Source organism: Hippoglossus stenolepis, chromosome 12 (genome assembly GCF_022539355.2).
Source record: "Hippoglossus stenolepis isolate QCI-W04-F060 chromosome 12, HSTE1.2, whole genome shotgun sequence".
Taxonomy (NCBI): Eukaryota; Metazoa; Chordata; class Actinopteri; order Pleuronectiformes; family Pleuronectidae; genus Hippoglossus; species Hippoglossus stenolepis.
In genome coordinates, this window is record NC_061494.1 from 2407838 (window position 1) to 2426976 (window position 19139).

The 19139-nt window shown below is 40.5% G+C and overlaps 1 protein-coding gene across 8 annotated transcripts in view; it reads left to right on the forward strand.

The window, feature by feature from the left end:
* The window catches only part of gbf1 (golgi brefeldin A resistant guanine nucleotide exchange factor 1), an 86698-nt gene extending 67852 nt beyond the window's left edge, over positions 1-18846 (forward strand). For 6 of the 8 annotated variants that reach the window (XM_035172657.2, XM_047342439.1, XM_047342441.1 and 3 more), the window contains 18 exons: positions 810-903; positions 3304-3480; positions 3670-3734; positions 3989-4112; positions 4307-4378; positions 4527-4621; positions 4732-4885; positions 5397-5622; positions 6082-6239; positions 6574-6823; positions 9500-9717; positions 11507-11657; positions 12274-12404; positions 12614-12715; positions 13337-13450; positions 13551-13728; positions 13842-14024; positions 15184-18846. In XM_035172657.2, coding sequence (XP_035028548.1) covers positions 810-903; positions 3304-3480; positions 3670-3734; positions 3989-4112; positions 4307-4378; positions 4527-4621; positions 4732-4885; positions 5397-5622; positions 6082-6239; positions 6574-6823; positions 9500-9717; positions 11507-11657; positions 12274-12404; positions 12614-12715; positions 13337-13450; positions 13551-13728; positions 13842-14024; positions 15184-15437 — 2746 coding nt within the window. In that variant the 3' untranslated portion in view covers positions 15438-18846. The remainder of the gene's footprint in view (positions 1-809; positions 904-3303; positions 3481-3669; positions 3735-3988; positions 4113-4306; positions 4379-4526; positions 4622-4731; positions 4886-5396; positions 5623-6081; positions 6240-6573; positions 6824-9499; positions 9718-11506; positions 11658-12273; positions 12405-12613; positions 12716-13336; positions 13451-13550; positions 13729-13841; positions 14025-15183) is intronic. The other 2 variants (XM_047342440.1, XM_035172659.2) reach the window with 1 other exon arrangement.
* The last annotated feature ends 293 nt before the right edge of the window (positions 18847-19139 follow it).

The following is a 19139-nucleotide window of genomic DNA, read 5'->3' on the forward strand; positions in this document are numbered from 1 at the left end:
CTCTCACATTTAAAATGATATAATACCAGTACTCAGTGGTACTGCATAATCTGTAGCTCTAAAGTAATTTGGTCACCCTTAAAAATATAGACTTCGGTATCCAGCCCTTAAAGGGATAGTTCACCCATAAAGGAAAATTCACTCATTATCTACTCACCCCTATGCCGATGGAGGGGTGGGTGAAGTGTTTGAGTCCACAAAACACTTTAGGAGTTTCAGTGTAGCAGCCGAATCCAATACAATTGAAGACATTGGTGACCTATCTTCAGGCGTAATAAAACAGCAGAAAAAACACAACATGCCTCCATACTGCTCCTGTGGAGTCATCCAAGTGTCCGCAAGCCCCGACAGTCGGAAGATATCAGTGGACTTTTAGGCTTAAAACACTTTGTAAATGACCTCGTTTTGAGTCTTATTTGAATGTCTGGAAGCACACAGAACATAGTTTTTTTTTTAGGTCTAAAGATAGTTCACTAATTTATAAAATTGTATTGGATTTGGCTGCAACAATGTTTACCACTGAACCTCTGAAAGTGTTTTGTGGACTCAAACACTTCACCCACCCCTCCATCAGCATAGTGCTGAGTGGATAATGAGTGGATTTTTATTTCTTGGAGAACTATCCCTTTAATTTAAATAATTAAAATCCCTTCCCCTAATTTGCTTAATAGTTGGTGAACTGTAATAATGTCTACCTATTAATATTCAACAGTAGACCAGACCATAATACCTGAAATCTTTAGGAATGCATCATGTGAGGTGTTTATGTGTTTTGAAATTAATATTTATGTGTATCTTTTTTCTTGCAGGAAATGTGCAATGATCGCTGCTCACTATGGCTTCAGTGATGTTTTTGACAATTTGATCATCTCCCTGTGCAAGTTCACCACTCTGAGCAATGAGGTGCGTTCATAAAAACCGCAGCAGCCTGATGTGCTAATGTGGTTCAGTTTGTTTTTAGTTTGCAGTTAAAGTTGGTTAGTTGATGTTTTCCACACCTGAACATGTTACAGTGAAATTAAGTTATCATTTTAAGTAAAAAACAGGATCCCGCCCCTAACTACTAATGGACAAGTTAGAAAACATACAGTGCATCCGGAAAGTATTCACAGGGCTTCACTTTTTCCACATTTTGTTATGTTACAGCCTTATTCCAAAATGGATTCAATTCATTCTTTTCCTCAAAATTCTACACACAATACCCCATAATGATAACGTGAAATTTTTGCAAATTTATTAAAAATAAAAAATGAAAAAAATCACCTGTACATAAGTATTCACAGCCTTTGCCATGACACTCAAGATTGAGCTCAGGTGCATCCTGTATCCACTGATCATCCTTGAGATGTTTCTACAACTTGATTGGAGTCCACCTGTGGTAAATTCAGTTGAATGGACATAATTTGGAAAGGCACACACCGTCTATATAAGGTCCCACAGTTGACAGTGCATGTCAGAGCACAAACCAAGCCATGAGGTCCAAGGAATTGTCTGTAGACCTCTGAGACAGGATCGTATCGAGGCACAGATCTGGGGAAGGGGACAGAAAAATGTCTGCAGCATTGAAGGTCCCAATGAGCACAGTGGCCTCCATCATCCGTCAATGGAAGAAGTTTGGAACCACCAGGACTCTTCCTAGAGCTGGCCACCCGGCCAAACTGAGCGATCGGGGGAGAAGGGCCTTAGTCAGGGAGGTGACCAAGAACCCGATGGTCACTCTGACAGAGCTCCAGCGTTGCACTGTGAAGAGAGGAGAACCTTCCAGAAGGACAACCATCTCTGCAGCACTCCACCAATCAGGCCTGTATGGTAGAGTGGCCAGACAGAAGCCACTCCTCATCTCTGAGTGCACCGACGCTCCCCATCCAACCTGATGGAGCTTGAGAGGTCCTGCAAAGAAGAATGGGAGAAACTGCCCAAAAATAGGTGTGCCAAGCTTGTAGCATCATACTCAAAAAGACTTGAGGCTGTAATTGCTGCCAAAGGTGCTTCAACAAAGTATTGAGCAAAGGCTGTGAATACTTATGTACATGTTATATTTTCGTTTTTTATTTTTAATGAATTTGCAAAAATTTAAAACAAACTTTTTTCACTTTTGTCATTATGGGGTATTGTATGTACAATTTTGAGGAAAAAATTTAATTTAATCCATTTTGGAGTAAAGCTGTGACATAACAAAATGTGGAAAAAGTGAAGCGCTGTGAATACATTCCGGATGCACTGTAGCTCACTGCCCAATGTTAGAATATTTAAATACTTCATTTTAATTTGAAGTCCTAGTAATCTAGTAATGATGACACCCCCCTCTGATATGGTGGATATGTTGTCTTTAGATTTATTTGGATTATTCAAGAGTTTATTTAGATGATCCTTTAAGAAGCAAAATATAATAAGAAATGTGATTCCTTACTCTTACTGGAGATTAGTGGAGCTCAAACAATTATCACAACACGGTATGCTGTGGTAACATGCAACACATTCTCATCAATGCACACCAATGTATATATCATCAAACGAAAAACCAAGTTATGTAAAACAAGTTACTGCTCATACCAGGGTATCAGATAACTGAATGTTCCATGTGGAGGCCAAGTGAGTTATTATAAGTGGGCATTCAGATTGTCAATAAATTCTTGCAGTTCAAAGTGCAAGATCAGTGTATCAATATGTGTAGATCTTGAGAGGTATTGGAATTAGATCCCTCATGAAATGTATTCAAAGGTATTAAAGTTCAGGATTTCAGAAAAGTTCTTTTAACACCATTAAGTCTTGGTGACAGGTGCAAAGGATCCAGAATCCCCACCCCCTACCAAAAAAAAAATCCCAATGAGAGTCATACTCTGTCCAGTCACTTTATTAAATCAACATTTTTGTTTCCTGTTGTCTTTTCTTTTCAAGTAATGTTACTGCTCAATCCAGGTCCCACTAATTGATTAATTATGATTAAAATATATTACTAGGAGTTATTTATATGCAGCTAAGACATATGGAAAAAATAATGATACAAATGTCAATAAATTAAGTTTTCCATCTGTCCTCAGCTGTTATGACCAAGAAAAAGATGATCGATTTGATCCTGTTTGGTATTAGAAGGTCTTTAATATACCTACACACCTATACCAGAAACCTATACAGTACATTGTTTGGAACCTTTAATTTTGCCAAGCTTAACAGGCAAGGTGATTTCGGAAAATACAAAGAAAAGATACTTCATCAATGACATAGTTGGACACTGCTCGGCCTTGAGACGTATAAATACACTAACTGTAAGAATGCATGTTGATGTGCCCTCTCCTCCTGCAGTCTGTGGAAAACCTCCCGACAGTGTTTGGCAGCAACAGTAAGGCGCAGACAGCAGCCAAGACCGTGTTTGACCTCGCCCATCGGCACGGCAACATCCTGAGGGAGGGTTGGAAGAACATCATGGACTCCATGCTGCAGCTGTTCAGAGCCGAGCTGCTGCCCAAAGCCATGGTCGAGGTCAGGACTCCATCTTTAAACTCTCAACACTCTTTTCAGTTCTCTCAGTGATTGTGGCTGCTTCATGGTAACACTGCAGACACAATCTATGTGTTATTGCCTCTGTGTGATAGAGAGAAAGAGACTGCATTCTAGATATTCTGCTGCCACCTACTGGTTAGGTCTCAGACACTGTTCTTGTTGCTTCAGGTGGAGGATTTCCTGGAGCCAAACGGGAAAATTTCACTTCAGAGAGAGGAAACGCCATCAAATCGGTAATCATAAATCCCATCCCATTCAGTCTATTTTTTACAGAAATGGCTACAGTTGTGTGTTCAGCTCCACACTCCAGCAAGGTTTTTTTCTGATGTTTTCATCAAGTAGAAACCATTTTTTTAAAAGGAGAAATGTATTTTAGTGAACAATCATGACCAGCAGAGCCTTAAAAAAGGAGTATTAAATTTAAAAATGTAATATAATATAATGACAAATGTTTGATAAATAATTTTCCTCCTCTGTTACTTATCAGTGGTGAGTCTGCAGTGTTGAGCTTTGTGAACTGGCTGACGCTGAGTGGAGCCGAGCAGTCAGGCCTCAGAGGCCCTTCCACAGAAAACCAGGAAGCCAAGCAAGCCGCCATCCTCTGCATAAAGGTACTGAACATTAAGCATAGTGCGTCAACATTGTCTGTATGTATTACAATTTTTCAATGAATTTCATATTTAATTTTTGGGTATATTTCATTAATTTATGATCGTTTGACAGTACTATATGCTTGACCTTTTTTGCCGTCTACCATTCATGTAGTTTTCTCTTGATAAAATGTTTTCTGTTTCTCTCTTTGCAGCAATGTGACCCAGAAAAGCTGATCACAGAGAGTAAATTCCTACAGTTGGAGTCACTGCAGGAGCTAATGAAGGTACTTTTTTTTTTCTAACTAACATTTCTTATTACCATATAGTTTTTCTCATAACTGCCTGGAAAAGGTATTTGCTGGAAGTGCTTTTTTGCCTTGTGTGGATGACAGTGGTGTTAACTGAATAGATAAACTAGATTCTCCTCATCAGGCTCTGATATCAGTCACCCCAGATGAAGAGACCTATGATGAAGAGGATGCTGCCTTCTGCCTGGAGATGTTGCTGCGTATTGTTTTGGAGAATCGGTAGGAGGGAGAATATTACAGTAATGCTGCACCGTCACAGCATGGTCATTTGTTTTTGTCTTAGTCATTTTTGACACAATGACCATCTCTTTCTGTTTGTGTGTGTGTAGGGACCGGGTGTCCTGTGTGTGGCAGACAGTGCGTGACCACCTCTGCCACCTCTGCGTCCACGCCAACGAGAGCTGCTTCCTAGTGGAGAGGGCCGTGGTGGGACTCCTGCGACTAGCGATCCGCCTGCTCCGACGAGAGGACATTAGCTCTCAGGTACACCATACACACGTACCTGGACACAATCACTACAGCAGAGTTGATGGCTGAGATGATCATCTAAGGTGAGGTAGAAGTAAAGTACAATAATATATATATATATATATATATATATATATATATATATATATATATATATTATTAACAGGCCACCTGTACACAGGTATTGTGTAACTATTTCATTATTTCATTTCAAGAGTTTTTCAACCCAGCTGATGTTGAAACCAGATTATTTGCCTCTTAGAAACAAACCACAAAATTAAAACATTTGAAGTCAAACAAGTACTCAAAGAATAGTTTCACAAGCATCTTAAAACTCAACAAATCAGTATTTTGATATTAACTTTGCAAAAGGTCAAATTAAACTGAAGTGGTATACTGTGTCAATAAACCAGTTTTTGAGTCCATTATTTTGTTAATAATCCGTAAGTAAAGATCCATTAAAATTACTGTGAGATCCTCTTCCTTATATTCCAGCCTGATCGTCTCTTTCCTTGTACACCCACAGGTTCTCCACTCCCTGCGTCTCCTGCTTATGATGAAACCTCATGTGTTGTCCCGGGTCAGCAGGGAGGTGGCGTACGGCCTTCATGAGCTGCTGAAGACCAACGCAGCCAACATCCACTGCACAGACGACTGGTACACGCTCTTCTCCCTGCTGGAGTGCATCGGAGCTGGAGTGAAACCTCCGGCTTCCTTCCAGCTCTCCTCCACCACAACTGACAACGACACAGGTGAAACATTTCTCTCAGCATGGACTTTGTGTCTGAGGTCCAGGAGATGAGCACATTAGGTGCATCCCAATTCAGAGGTCGCCTCTTTTTTGTTCTTGTACTCCCTTCATTCACTTTAAAGCAAAATATCACCTCGTCTATGTTTTAATGGATACAAAAAATACTTAATATATATATATATATAAAAGGAGAATATTGCTATAAGAAGAAAGTTATAGATAATGTTCCTAATAAAGATTGTAAAAAAAATGGGAGATAAAAAAGCTGTTGATTATTCAAGAAACTTGAAAATATTCAAATAACAAATTGCATTTTAGCCAAACAAATGTTTTTTAAATCCAGTTCAAAGTAAACAGTCCCACATTACGGGCCTTATACAATATAGTCAAGCATGTTAAACAAGGAAGAAAAACTATTTAAACGACTGAAGAAATCTTTTTGATTGCTGTATGTCCACAGGAGCCCAGTCAGATAGCGAACTGACCTCTCATCATCCCAGTGAAGTGAGTTTAGACCGGGGCTACACGTCTGACTCTGAGATTTATACTGAGCACAGCAAGACCAGGATCTCTCGCTCCACCACTGATGTGGATGTAGCCAGCAGCGGATGGCTCGTGGTCAGTATATACACACATGTACATGTGTACACTTGTACTCATACATACAGAATACCAGAGCACAGAGGTCAATTACACTTCAGTCACATGAGTACAGTGTCATGTAGAAGTCAATTTAGTCTTCTAACGTTTAAAAAATACATTATATTGGGTTTATTTGTGTTAGAGTCAAAGTCAAAGTATTCAGATGACTTGAGGCTGTAATAGGTTAATATATTTATTCTAAATAGATAAAGATCTCATATGTCTATGTATTGTATACAATACAATTCAAAATATTGGACTAATGTTTATGATGCATATTTGTATTTCTGTGATTTGTATTTTTTACCAGGTTGGGAAAGATGACCTGGACTTAAGTAAGACCCCTCCTTTGAGCACCAAAGCCCAGCTAAATCACCCACTGGTCAACCAGTACAGCCTGACGCTGGGTCAAGACCTGGGCCAGCACGACACAAAGTCCCTCATCAAATGTGTGGAAACGCTGTCCTTCATCGTCCGCGATGCTGCCCACGTCACCCCGGATAATTTTGAGCTGTGTGTCAGAGCTATACGAGTGTTTGTGGAGGCCAGCCTCAATGGAGGTGAGACACTTCATTTACTAAGAACTAACTGATACATATGATGTGAAAATATATAAACCAAAAAGAGGATATTATTACAAATAGTTTTGTAGTAAGATAAGCTGCAAACTCTAGTGTGGCAACTCTACATTTACTGTGATTTAGAGTTTTGATTGGTTCACTATTAAATGCTCATTTCTGCTCACCTCATTAATGGAATCCTCCTGTGATATAGCACTTTTATAAAGTCTGTAGATTTATGAGAGGCAGAGTCCACATGTCCACACTTATTAATTAAGACATGTCATTAGAGATAACTCATGACATCATCTGGGTAATTTGCCTTATTTGACAAATAATTCATCTACCACACTCAAACTTTAATTATTTTTGATCTTTGCCATGTTTTTTCTTACTTATTCCTGACCAGATGACATTTTAAGAAAGAAAGGTTTGTGAATATAAAGTTGCAGCAACTTTAGATTTAAACTAGATTTAATTTCTATTTAAGTTGCGAACTCCAAACTAACGGGTAGTTTGATTGTTCCTCTTTCAGGAGTAACTCTGTTGCCACCTTCAGTCTGCTCTTTGTTGTGTCCTCCATGTTTCCACCCCTGTCCTTCCCTACATTCTTTCCCCTCTTCCTCTATCTGCCCTTTATCTTCCTTGTCATCTGCCCATCACACGTCTTCATGCCCTTTTTCCATTCATCCCTCCTTGTGCTGTTTGTGATCTACAGTAACATGGTGATTAAGGCTGATAAATGGCAGTGGCAGCTGAAGCCCTATTCATTTTCTCCTGGTGCCTCAGGCCATTGGATCCATGCTGTCAACAGAGCTTTACACTGACTAACAAAAGCATCAGTGATGGTTCGATCAAAGCAGTGGGCTGATTCATGGCTCTAACCTGTGTGAGAGGAACAGAAAGTGTAAAACCTGTTATTAGTCTATTGAGCTTTTGTGCCCTGACCTTCCTCCCTTTTTGTTAAAGAAGGATTCAAGATAAACAGAGAGCTTTTGGAAATGGCTTCATGGTTGTTTAGAGGATCAGGATATCTTTGGTGTTTTTTGGGCACAATAATGGACTGTACCACTTAACACAGGGGTGGGCAGTAAGAATCAGTTGTAGTGCTGTTTGATGCTTGTCATTGGGGTTAGGGGTTAGTCTTTTTTAGTGCTTCTGCCAGTAGAATATCTGCTCTGATTTCTACTTGGGTCAGCCACATATTATGTAATAATTTAGTCGTGTTAATGTAAAATGATATCAAACAGTAAATCCGTTGGTAAGTCGATCATAGGATGTGTCGATAATGCTTCAGTAGCTACACCTGTGATTAGCAGTATCTTGCTAAGTAGTTCTGCTCTGCATCACTTCCTCACTGGTGCTCATGAACATCCCAGAGCTGCTCAGTTTAACTATGGGCCTCTGCTCAGTTTTTTTTCTCCCCTCAAATCACACTGAAACACACCAAAACCACAGACAATAGTACAATGACTCCAAGGTGAACTAATACCATTCTACTGTACTGCACTGCTGTTCAAACAAACCAAACAAACCTCAACATTGTTTATCATTGCCAATGTTTCTGTGGCTGTATGGACTTCTGATCTGCTCCCAATTTGATCAAGGTTTTAATAAATGTAGACAATTAAAAGTATTAAATATCGTTTACACAACACTGGAAGTTGTGTTGAAACAGAAGTTCATATACCAAAGTTACTTTACACTATGTTTACCCAGCTGTATACTTCAACTGCCTCCTCGAGAGGTTTTGTTATGTTAGAACAACCTCATACTACTTCCCTCTGTGAGAGAGAACAGTTGTAAACCACATACAAAACACAACAAACCCATGTAAGGCTGCTGTTGTGTTTGGTTTCAGTTGAAGTTAGTTTTTTACTATTTAGTTAACCCTTGTTATTTTTCCAGCTATCAAACATTGTATCATCAAACACCCGACTTTGTACCAGTGAGCATCAACACACATTCAGAACCACAGTGAACAAACAGGACATGTAGCTGCTCTGGTGAAACACAAGTCTCAATGCTGCTGCTTGTGAAGCTGTAATGAGACATTTGAATTGATGTATGGCTAAATAAATCTACCAACTCTGCTATTCATAGTTTCTAAACACGTTTTTCAGATGATCGGTGTTCAAATGCTTGTTCAAGTGTTCAAATGCTTAACTGTTAATTTTGTTTAGTTTTTTTACTTTACAAGAAAATTCTGGCTGCCACTTTTTCAACAAGAAAATTAGGTTATGCATTAGTTAGCAAGCAGCATGGAGCTTAATATTTAGCACACATTCAGAAATTTCTTGTAAAAGGCAGAAAGGAGAGAGAACAAAACCTACAGTCATACATGGTGCTGGGGTGTTTGTCATCTACCAGCTATTCAAGGAGTAGTACGTACTGTTCAGCAGAAGAATCCATTTCAACGTTTAAAGTTAACAACTACAACTTCCTATAACAAATATCCTAAATGTGCATTAAAACAGGTTGGTTTGAAGTCACACTGTCAACGGTCAATTCCCTCTTCAGTCAAGGGACCTCAACGGAATTTAACATTTTGGGAAGAATTGGAAAAATTTACCAGTTGACTTAATACATTTAAAAGGTCTCTCAATGCCTCTCATGCATAAAAGAAACTTCTACTTCTTATAAGATCAATAATTCTTCAACAATTTTCTCCCTCAGGTTACCGCAATCACGACAAAAAGAAGAGCCACAAGTACGGCTCCAGGTCCCGGCTGATGAAGAAGGCAGGCGGGAGGGAAAAGGAGGGTGCAGGCGGCACAAGGCGCGGTGGCAGCCGAGCATCCAGCCAGCGTCCATCCCGTTCCCACAGCGATGAGGAGGAGGACGAGGGGGTCCCAGCCAGTTACCACACGGTGTCATTACAGGTTAGTCAGGACGTAAGTACAACAGCCCTCTTCACCCTTCTACCTTGTGTTGATTTGAGGCCAAGAATCACAAACACATCTTTGTTTTACTCACAAATGTTTTGTGTGGGTAGAACTCAAGACTTTTCAGAGGCTGGGTAAACACTGCTTCATGCTGAGGTGACGTCAGGTACGTCAAGATGTGTTTGGGAATCCATGGTTTTGGCACCTAAGGGTACATTTAGGAATGGTGTAACTTTATATGATATTATAACAAAAATGTTGCACATTAAAACCTTACTTAAAATTTGTATTTATAATATTACACCTTTCCTAACGGTATCCGATTTGTCCTTTGTTTCTGCTGTGATGTTGACTTTCTGTGGGAATTCTACATTAAAGGATAAAACCAGTGTATTGTCATGCTGTTGCTTTCGTCATAATACAGAATTTCCAACTGTTTAAAAAAATTATCACCATTACAATTATCACCAGTAATGTACAGAGGCTTCAGAAAGTATTCAGACCCTTTCACACCATGAATTTACAGCTTAGAAAAGGTTTTATGAACGTAAAATTAACAATAGAAAACGTTATATCTGACAATTTAAATAGTTTTATTGCTATCTTTTTATATATATATCATACATAATTTTATATATATTATATACTGATTTATTTATAGTTTATTGATAACTTTTGGTAAGTATCTAGTGAACGCTAGAGCATACTGTATGTACAGCTGTGAAGTCTAGACAGTTCTAATATCTGACAGTTAAAAAAGAAAACTATAATTGTAATTTGTAGCAAACTTGAAAAATCTATTATTTCCAGCCACATAAGGATCGACTGTATATTTAAACCTGTGCTCTCCAGCTATGTCTAGAACTGTTAATCTGTACGTCCAGGAAACTGAGTCGAGTCTCTGGATTCAGCCCAGGATGAGACTCAACACAGTTTTGTGTGAAGATGAATCATATACATCTTCCTATAACCGCAACTTGTTTGCGTTACAGTTTAAATACAAATTAAACAAAAAAGATTAGATAATGTTTGTGGACTTTAGGATTGTGTTAAGCCTATCTCCCTAAATGTTATACGGTTCCTTAAAGTTGTAACAATTAGTCTTCAATACAGTTCTACCTCTTATTATTACATTTGGCCTTTTTTGTCAATGAGTTCCAAAGAGGTGTAACACAGCTTTGAATTTAATGGGGAAAAAAACTGGCATGAGATCTACATGCTACTATCTATGTTTCTTTGATGGCATCAGCAAAAAGCAATATTACACCAGTGTTATCCTTTCATTTGTGATCCAGGGGAACATGACAGTGCTGTCAATTCCTTTTTTTCCTACAAATACACAGTCAGAGCTTCACTACTTTTTAAACTGTACAATATTTTATTTGGTTGAGGGGAAGTCTTTCTGTTGAGATACATTAAACATACTCTGTATGTTTTCCTCTGGTGAAAGTGAAGCATGTCCTCAATACAATCTTTAAAATCTTCCTGTTAGCTGCACTTCATGGTAAACTAACATAAGTCCTGTTTTCACGACGTGATCAACTTCTGAAAGAGGGCTGTTTTATAGTAATACATCATATAATACACTATGACATGAATAAAAATACAAGTTTGTTTGTCTGCAGCTCATCAACTACCTAATTTAATGTCTATAATAAACAGCAAAGTGCCATGTTACCAGTCAATCACATATTTTAGAGACAACTCATCCAGTACTCACTTGAATGTGTCATCACCCCACATGTGACATTGAGTCTTGTTATTGTTGACATTGTTGTTGTTGTTTGTGACCATGCAGCTTTTAGACCTGATGCACACGCTGCACACCCGGGCTGCCAGCATCTACAGCTCCTGGGCCGAGGAACAGCGCCACCTGCAGGCCGCGGGCAGGAAAATCGAGGCCGACTCCCAGACTCTGTGGACCAGCTGCTGGTGTCCGCTGCTGCAAGGTACGCAGGAGGTGCAGCGCAACAGCTGCTGTAGCAAACAGCATTATATTATTCTTATATTATTAGCAACTAAATAATGCAGGGTCATTATATGCTACAGTACAAGTGCATTAGCAGGATATGATAAGACTTCTAATATAGAAATGAGACTCAGGTTGAATACAGTTATTGACATAGTGCTTTTTTTGGGAATGTATTTTCATACATTTATATGGGATTCATCTTTTTTAGTAATAGTTCAAATCATAAAAATACAATAACGCACATTTGTGTAAGTATACTGTCTGGGAACCTGTTCAACCTGTCCTACTCTTCTTGTAATTTAAAGTGTTGCTATTTTGTTTTAAACAATGGTTGATAGTCATATATATTGGCAGATACTACTTCCTTAACATAAATATCAAAACGATTTTAGGTTGCATCTAGTTCTTGCCTGCAACACTCACATATTCGCCCACATGTGCACAATAATATCCTTGAAAATCCACAAAATTGTTTTGATGAACAATTCATGAAAGGTGCAGAATACAACATATGAAAGTGTCTGATGTGTTTTAGTACCAAGCGTTAGGTCACTTTGAGTCTGTACTGCAGCTGATGTGTGTTTTGCTGCTAGGTATCGCTTGGCTGTGCTGCGATGCCAGGCGACAGGTTCGTATGCAGGCCCTCACCTACCTCCAGAGGGCGCTGCTTGTTCACGATCTTCAGACACTCGATGCCACTGAGTGGGAGTCCTGCTTCAATAAGGTAAGAAAAGAGGAGAAGCTACATGTCTGCATTGTCTCCTCTTATATTATACATGAACCAAATCATTTCATCTTCTGCACTCGCTTCTGTGTTCTGTTTAAGTTTTACCACTTACAGTGTTACAGCTGTGCTCATTTACAGTCTGTAGATTTTCACATATTTTAGGAGATTGCTGATGTGTGTGCACATGCATGTGTGTGTGTTTGCAGGTGCTATTCCCCTTGTTGACTAAGCTGCTTGACAACATAAGCCCAGCAGATGTGGGTGGTATGGAGGAGACCAGAATGAGAGGTTGCACTCTCCTGTCAAAGGTTTAAAGCAACACACACTCACACAGCATTCACTACCAACAACCAGCACATACATCACATACACGACATATCACTGAGCACTTTATTAGGAATGTACATCTGCTTTTTCATGCAGTTAACCAAAAAAGCCCATCACAGCAGAGCAGTGTAATATCCTGCAGATTCAGGTCAGGACCTATTATTAAGTACTGGAGGTCAGTGAGCCTGAAGTTATCTTCTTAAAATCAAATTGGAACATTAACAATAGCCAGTTTGGATAATTAATTTTTAATTCCTATTATAATAACTGTATTAAGTTAAAGGGATAGTGCACCCAGAAATTACAATTCACTCATTATCTACTCACCACTATGACGATGGAGGGGTGGGTGAAGTGTTTGGGTCCACAAAACACTTTAAGTCCGTTCATTTCTTCATCTTCATATCTTAGCAATTATTATAGCCAATATGCATAATGGCAAAACTAGACTTAAAAAAGAGTGATCTCCCTTAAATGCTCCAGCTTTGATCAGGGACGATGTTGAATATGTTGCCTCTGAACGTTCCAGAAACATTTGCCCACATGAACTGAGCTCATTGTTGTGGCAGCGGCTGATGTTTGGCTGTGTTCCATCTGCTCAGGTTTTCCTCCAGCACCTGTCTCCTCTTCTGTCCCTGCCTACCTTTGCTGCCCTGTGGCTCACCATCCTGGACTTCATGGACAGGTATATGCACGCAGGCTCCAGTGACTTACTGGTGAGTACAGTGTTAATACTGACTTTTTAAATTATCCTGAGCCCGGTGTTGAATGAGCTACTCTGAGCTTGCTGATGTTCTCTTCGTTTTGCACATGCAGCTGGAGGCCATTCCTGAGTCTCTGAAGAACATGCTGCTGGTGATGGACACTGCAGGAATCTTTCACAGTGCTGACTCCAGGACAGGATACTCCGACCTGTGGGAAATCACCTGGGAACGCATCATCTGCTTCCTGCCTAACCTCAGGGAGGAGCTCTTCAAACAGACTGTCATACCAGGTATGCAGCTGACACACAAGCATGTTTGGATAAGACTAGTTTATCTGTTACATACACACGTGACATGTTTGTGTTTAGTTTGTTGAATTAACTAGTATCATCTTCATTTTTAGAACCAGTACCCAGTCCTCCAGGAGAGCCAGTGCAGCCTCCACCTCCAGCAGGTCAGCCTCCATCCCCTCAGATGTCTCTACCACCTGCCCAGCCGCCCTGCCCAGTCCCAGTGTCCCCTGCAGAGACACAGACCCCCAGCAGGCCAGCATCACCCAAGGAGCCTCAGTCAACCAGTGCCACCGGTAAAATCAGTGACATGACATCACTCTGTCATGGTGGAGACACTCAAAGACCTCAGGACACTGAGCCTGGTGAAACCTGATGATCATCATACCTGCAGTTCAGAGCCAGGCATTGGACAGGGTTTCATTTCTGTGTAGTTGCCCCCCTACATGTTGTTTCAGAATTAAAAAGACACTGTGTGTCTGTGAGGCAGAGACTGATTTAGGAAAGAGCAGAGACAGTTTTGTGTGGATTCACTAGACCAGATTACCCCGAGTCCTATGAGATATTTGCTCAGGCTGATGATGTAAAGTTTTTAGCAGAGTTAAATTAAACACATTTCTTCTAATTGAGGACCAGGGAGATTAGATCAATCTGTAAACAAGCACAGAGCAACAGAAATCAGTCTGGAGATACTGAGTTTGAAACAATGATTTAAGAGACAAATGATCACATCACACCAGGACTTCAACTCACAGTTTAATCTGCTGATCATTTTGACAACCAAGCAATTAATTGATTGGTCAATAAAACATCAGAACACGACACAATTTGTTTAGTTCTAAAGATGATGATATTAAATGTTTTGTTTTGTTCATCTAAAAGCCAAAGATATTTGGAGGCAGCAAAACAAAGCTTCACACTTGAAAAATATAAAATGTTTGGCATTACATTTATTATCATGACTTGGATTTAAATACCTAATTTTTTTAACTAATCACGTTCAGGCTCAGTCACACACTCTCCTCATATATTTCACAGACTACTCAACTATCAAAAACCACCAAGTCCTCGGCCTAGTTGTCTTGTGTGACATTAACGCTGGAGATATACTTTCTTTGACCTACTCATACGGATCATGGCTGCCTTGCGTAGCCAGCATCCGTTTAGTTTCTTTGGTCATGCATACGATGCGTCCGTGAGATGCAGTACACACAGGAACGGTAGGGGGCATTGTAAGGGCAGTACAAGACCTCAAGTGTGACCATGTTTTTTTATTTACAAATTGCAATTCTGTTGTTCTACACACTCAGAGATATTTGGTGTGCCCTCTAGTGGAACACTCCAGTAACAGGCGTAGTACATGTGTAGTGCACCGCAAGCATGGGAACAACTTTGTTGAAGTGACGAGTGGAGCACTTACTGACCTGTTTCCAATCCTGTGTTCTGTTTTTTCAGGAGCAGACCGATCATCTGCAGTCTCACCCTCCAACCCCCCCATGCCAGTGCCGTTAACTACGTCCCCCACCCAGAACCCCTCACCCTTAAGCCAGTCACCCCTCATCCTGCAGCCCCTTGCCTCTCCCCTGCAGGTGGGAGTCCCGCCCATGTCCCTGCCAATCATCCTGAACCCCGCCCTCATCGAGGCCAGCTCTCCCTTACCGTTGCTGACCTCGCCCAGACCCCTGAGCATGGCTGACGAGGTCAAGTAAGACAGAGAGCTCCCCCCACCCCCCACTGAACAACTGGACCCAACAGACTTCAACTCCAACTTCAGGATCTGCTCGCCAGCAGCTTTTTGACATGATGAAATATAAAGTATGTGAGAGGACAGATGACATGTGACACCTCAGTCTTATGACGTTTGATTTGAAGCGTTAGTTGCGTTCGCTGTAGGGTCAGAACTACACACCTGACCCTGCTGCTGCACCACACGTTCTTTGTGCCATTTTTCTGTTTGCTACTTTTTTTTAAATTCCTGTGGATAAATGACTTAACGTAGAAAGTGTGACATCATACTCAGATATTTTGGATCAGAGAATTCATTCAAGGAAAATAATTCCAATAAAAATGATTGCGGTAAAGTTGCAGTTCACTAAAAGTGTGAAGTAGAAGCAGGGCTGCAGCTGAGAACACTGAGGTCCTGTGGGAGAACGTGGCTGTTTGGCAACATGGGGACAGTTTACATTGTTGTGCACATGGTGAGAATTTGACTGGTTGATGCCAGTATTTTTAAACTCAACTCACTGCATTATATATCTACAATAACACAAAGGTAGAAAAAAAATGATCACAATGTCCCACCACAGCTTGATTCTGGTGAGAAGAAGAAGGCTTTAAAAGAATTGTGTTCATCTGGAGTCAAAGTAATTGAGAGTGTGTGCGTGTGTGTGTATGCGCGCGTGCATGTGTGTGCAAAACAGTGACTCATGTGTCTTTAATAGTTTTGGGTCAAGAATGGAGCTCAGTGGCAGAGGAATCAGATGTATCAGGCTCTGGACACACACACACACACACACACACACACACACACTATTCGTAGCAGACATTGTCTGTTGCTTTGACTCTGTAATGAGATGTGTTGGCAGGAAGGTACTTTCTCCTGAACATGACTCCTGACTGAGTTTTCATACATGAGGGTGGAACAGTTTCTAATATCAACACAGGCCTCGTGGACGTGGGATTGATTCAACGTGTTCTCTCATGAAGCTGGTGAGTTTTGAAGAAGAAGAAACGAGTGCAGGACCTTTGACTTCAGTCGTAACAGAACCAATATTTCTCCCACTGTTGTCTCACCACTGACGAGCATCAGTTTGAAATCTGTACAAAGAAAAAACAAAGTTATTTATTTATCAGTCAGTTTTTGTTTTCAGGGACCAAATTCTGTTCTCCTGTAAAGTCCAAAGACAGAATCAATGTTTATATCTACTTTTAAATTCTTCATTCTATCTTCTTTTTATCCCCAAACGTAAAAACAAGCTTTGATTTTGGCACCGTATGAATTCCTCCTCCACTAAACAAAGGATTGTGGGTACATGTGCAGCCTTTCTCATGGCCCATCTGGAACATTCCACAGTGTAGATTCTTGAGTGAGCTGTGAGCCCGGTCCACTGGGCAGACGACAGTTAGAGGGCGACACGGCAACTTTTGAGGTTCATGATGAATCCAACAAATATTTAATCAGAGCTGAGACTCATGTTTCATGGTGCAGATCTCTGCAGACACCTGTGTGGATTTGAAGCATGAACGAAGCTCAGCAGCTTTTCATGCAACGAGTTCACATCACAACAAAATGTAGGGAAGCAAGTAGGAGCAGTTAGACGTCACTGCTGAGTGGAGTCATGGCTGAATACTTCCTGCTCACACTCCAGTCTCCATTGAATTGATGGCGTCTGTCTTTGGAAATCAGAGCCTACGTTCCAGTTCAGTCACTTTATTCATGTGTACAGACTGTGCTGATACAAACAAGTGAAGGGCAGCAGCTGTAACTGCAGTACCAGAGAACGACGAGCCGTTCTCAGACATGAACTCCAGAGAATGTCCGCCTTATCGGGTTTGGACTTTCTCTGGTGTTTGCCTTTCTCAACACAGCAGGAGATTCTCCACTCAGACGCTTTCACATCCACACAGAACTCTCTGTGTGGAAGCGTTGAGGTGAGGGTGGAGCAGCCGGCAGAGGCAGGATGTAACATATCAATTCCATCACATGCTTTTGTTTACAGCACTACACCACTTTTCTCACCTCAGACATTTGTTTTCTTTTTTAGTTTTGCGTCTGTCGCGTGTTAGAAACATCAACACACCCTCTCGCTCGCAGTAAATCCTCCTTCTCACATTGGCTCATTCAGTCGCACTAGGGGGCAGCCCAGAGAAACTCTGCAGAAAGTCTGAAGCCTCTCACTCGGACATTTGGGTTCTTACATACAGCCCCTCTGGAGAATGTCTGGAGATTATCCGGAGTTCAGTGCGTGTGTGGAAGCAGGTGAGCTCCAGCAGAGCTTATTGAAGTGCTGCAGTGTGTGTTGATCGGCAGGTCTCTGTAGGTGATGGGATATGACGTGTTCATTAAACACTGCAGTAAATCAACAATGCTGCTACATGCTGCCATTCAACAAAGATAAACCAGCTTCAATATTTCTCCAGCATGTGCATGACGTCTGGGTGCTGCGCTGCACCCTGGTGGTGGAGTCCAAAAGTTTTCACTCCCATCAACACAATGTTAGTGGATTTTTCTAAATCGATTCACAGTTGTAGAATATAAACCCCTTTTTTTTTTTTGCAGTAGCTGTTCCTATGTAATGTTGCCTCCTTTTTTTAATCATTCATTAATATTTATGACTAAATTTGTGACACCACAAATACAATCAGGACTTCCTCTGTGAAAACAACTAAAAGTCCATAAGACTTCCTCTTCACTTTTTATCTGGTTTGCAAAGTGTCAACATGAACCAAAACTGAACAACAATACATCAGTGGACGTCTGACCGGAATCTTTAAATCACAGTTTGCCTCCTGAGTAGGACACAGGATTCTTTGGCAGCAGCACTCTGAATGAATCACACTTCAAATAGATGTTTCCCAAAGTGCTGAACATTCGCTGGTCTTCACATGTCCACAGTGATGATTCAGTTGTTGCATTTCAGCTTTTTACCTGCTGCAGTTTCTCTGCATAGAACTGTGTCGACCCTCTTGCATGCTGACTGTGTCTTGTGTACAGTGACATCTACCCTGGCAGACCGGTGGGGACTAACTTACCGTTTTAATACCAAATGTGTGACTGTGAGTGTGTAGATGTGGAGCCTAACCTCCATCCACAGTGGCCCTGGACTCTGATGTTTCATGTTAATGTTATTTATTGAACTAGGTGAAGGAGAGAGGGATGTTTCCCACTGACGTAGATGCAGTGTGTGTATGTCAGCTAGGTAACACTTCAGCCTTATAGAGCCACCGACGTGACACATTTTGTAAAGCTGTGGGTTTATTTGTTGTATGGGATTCTTAGATATATCAGCTGACAGGAAATTACATGAATATAATATGTATATATATATATATAAATATATATATAAATGAAAGGTAATGTACTTTTTATTATGTAATAAATAAAATGTAAAGAAAGTCCTTTTTTTGTTTTTTGTGTTGATTTTTTTTTTTACAAGCACTCTTAAAAGTTGAAGCTAAGCTTTAGGTTTCGCTAAGAGTCTCAGTGCCTGCCTCTGATTGGTCAGAGGCACAGGCCAAGAGAGCCATTGTTACACCTGCATTGAAGGATCATCTTCATCACATCCGTCTCCTTAAAAGAAAACTCTCTATCTTGTTAACCAAATAAATGAATTGTAAAAACCCTGAATCAGCTGAGAACCCTCTGCTACAGTTATTATAATCATACAAACTTTATTATGTGAAGTATGTGC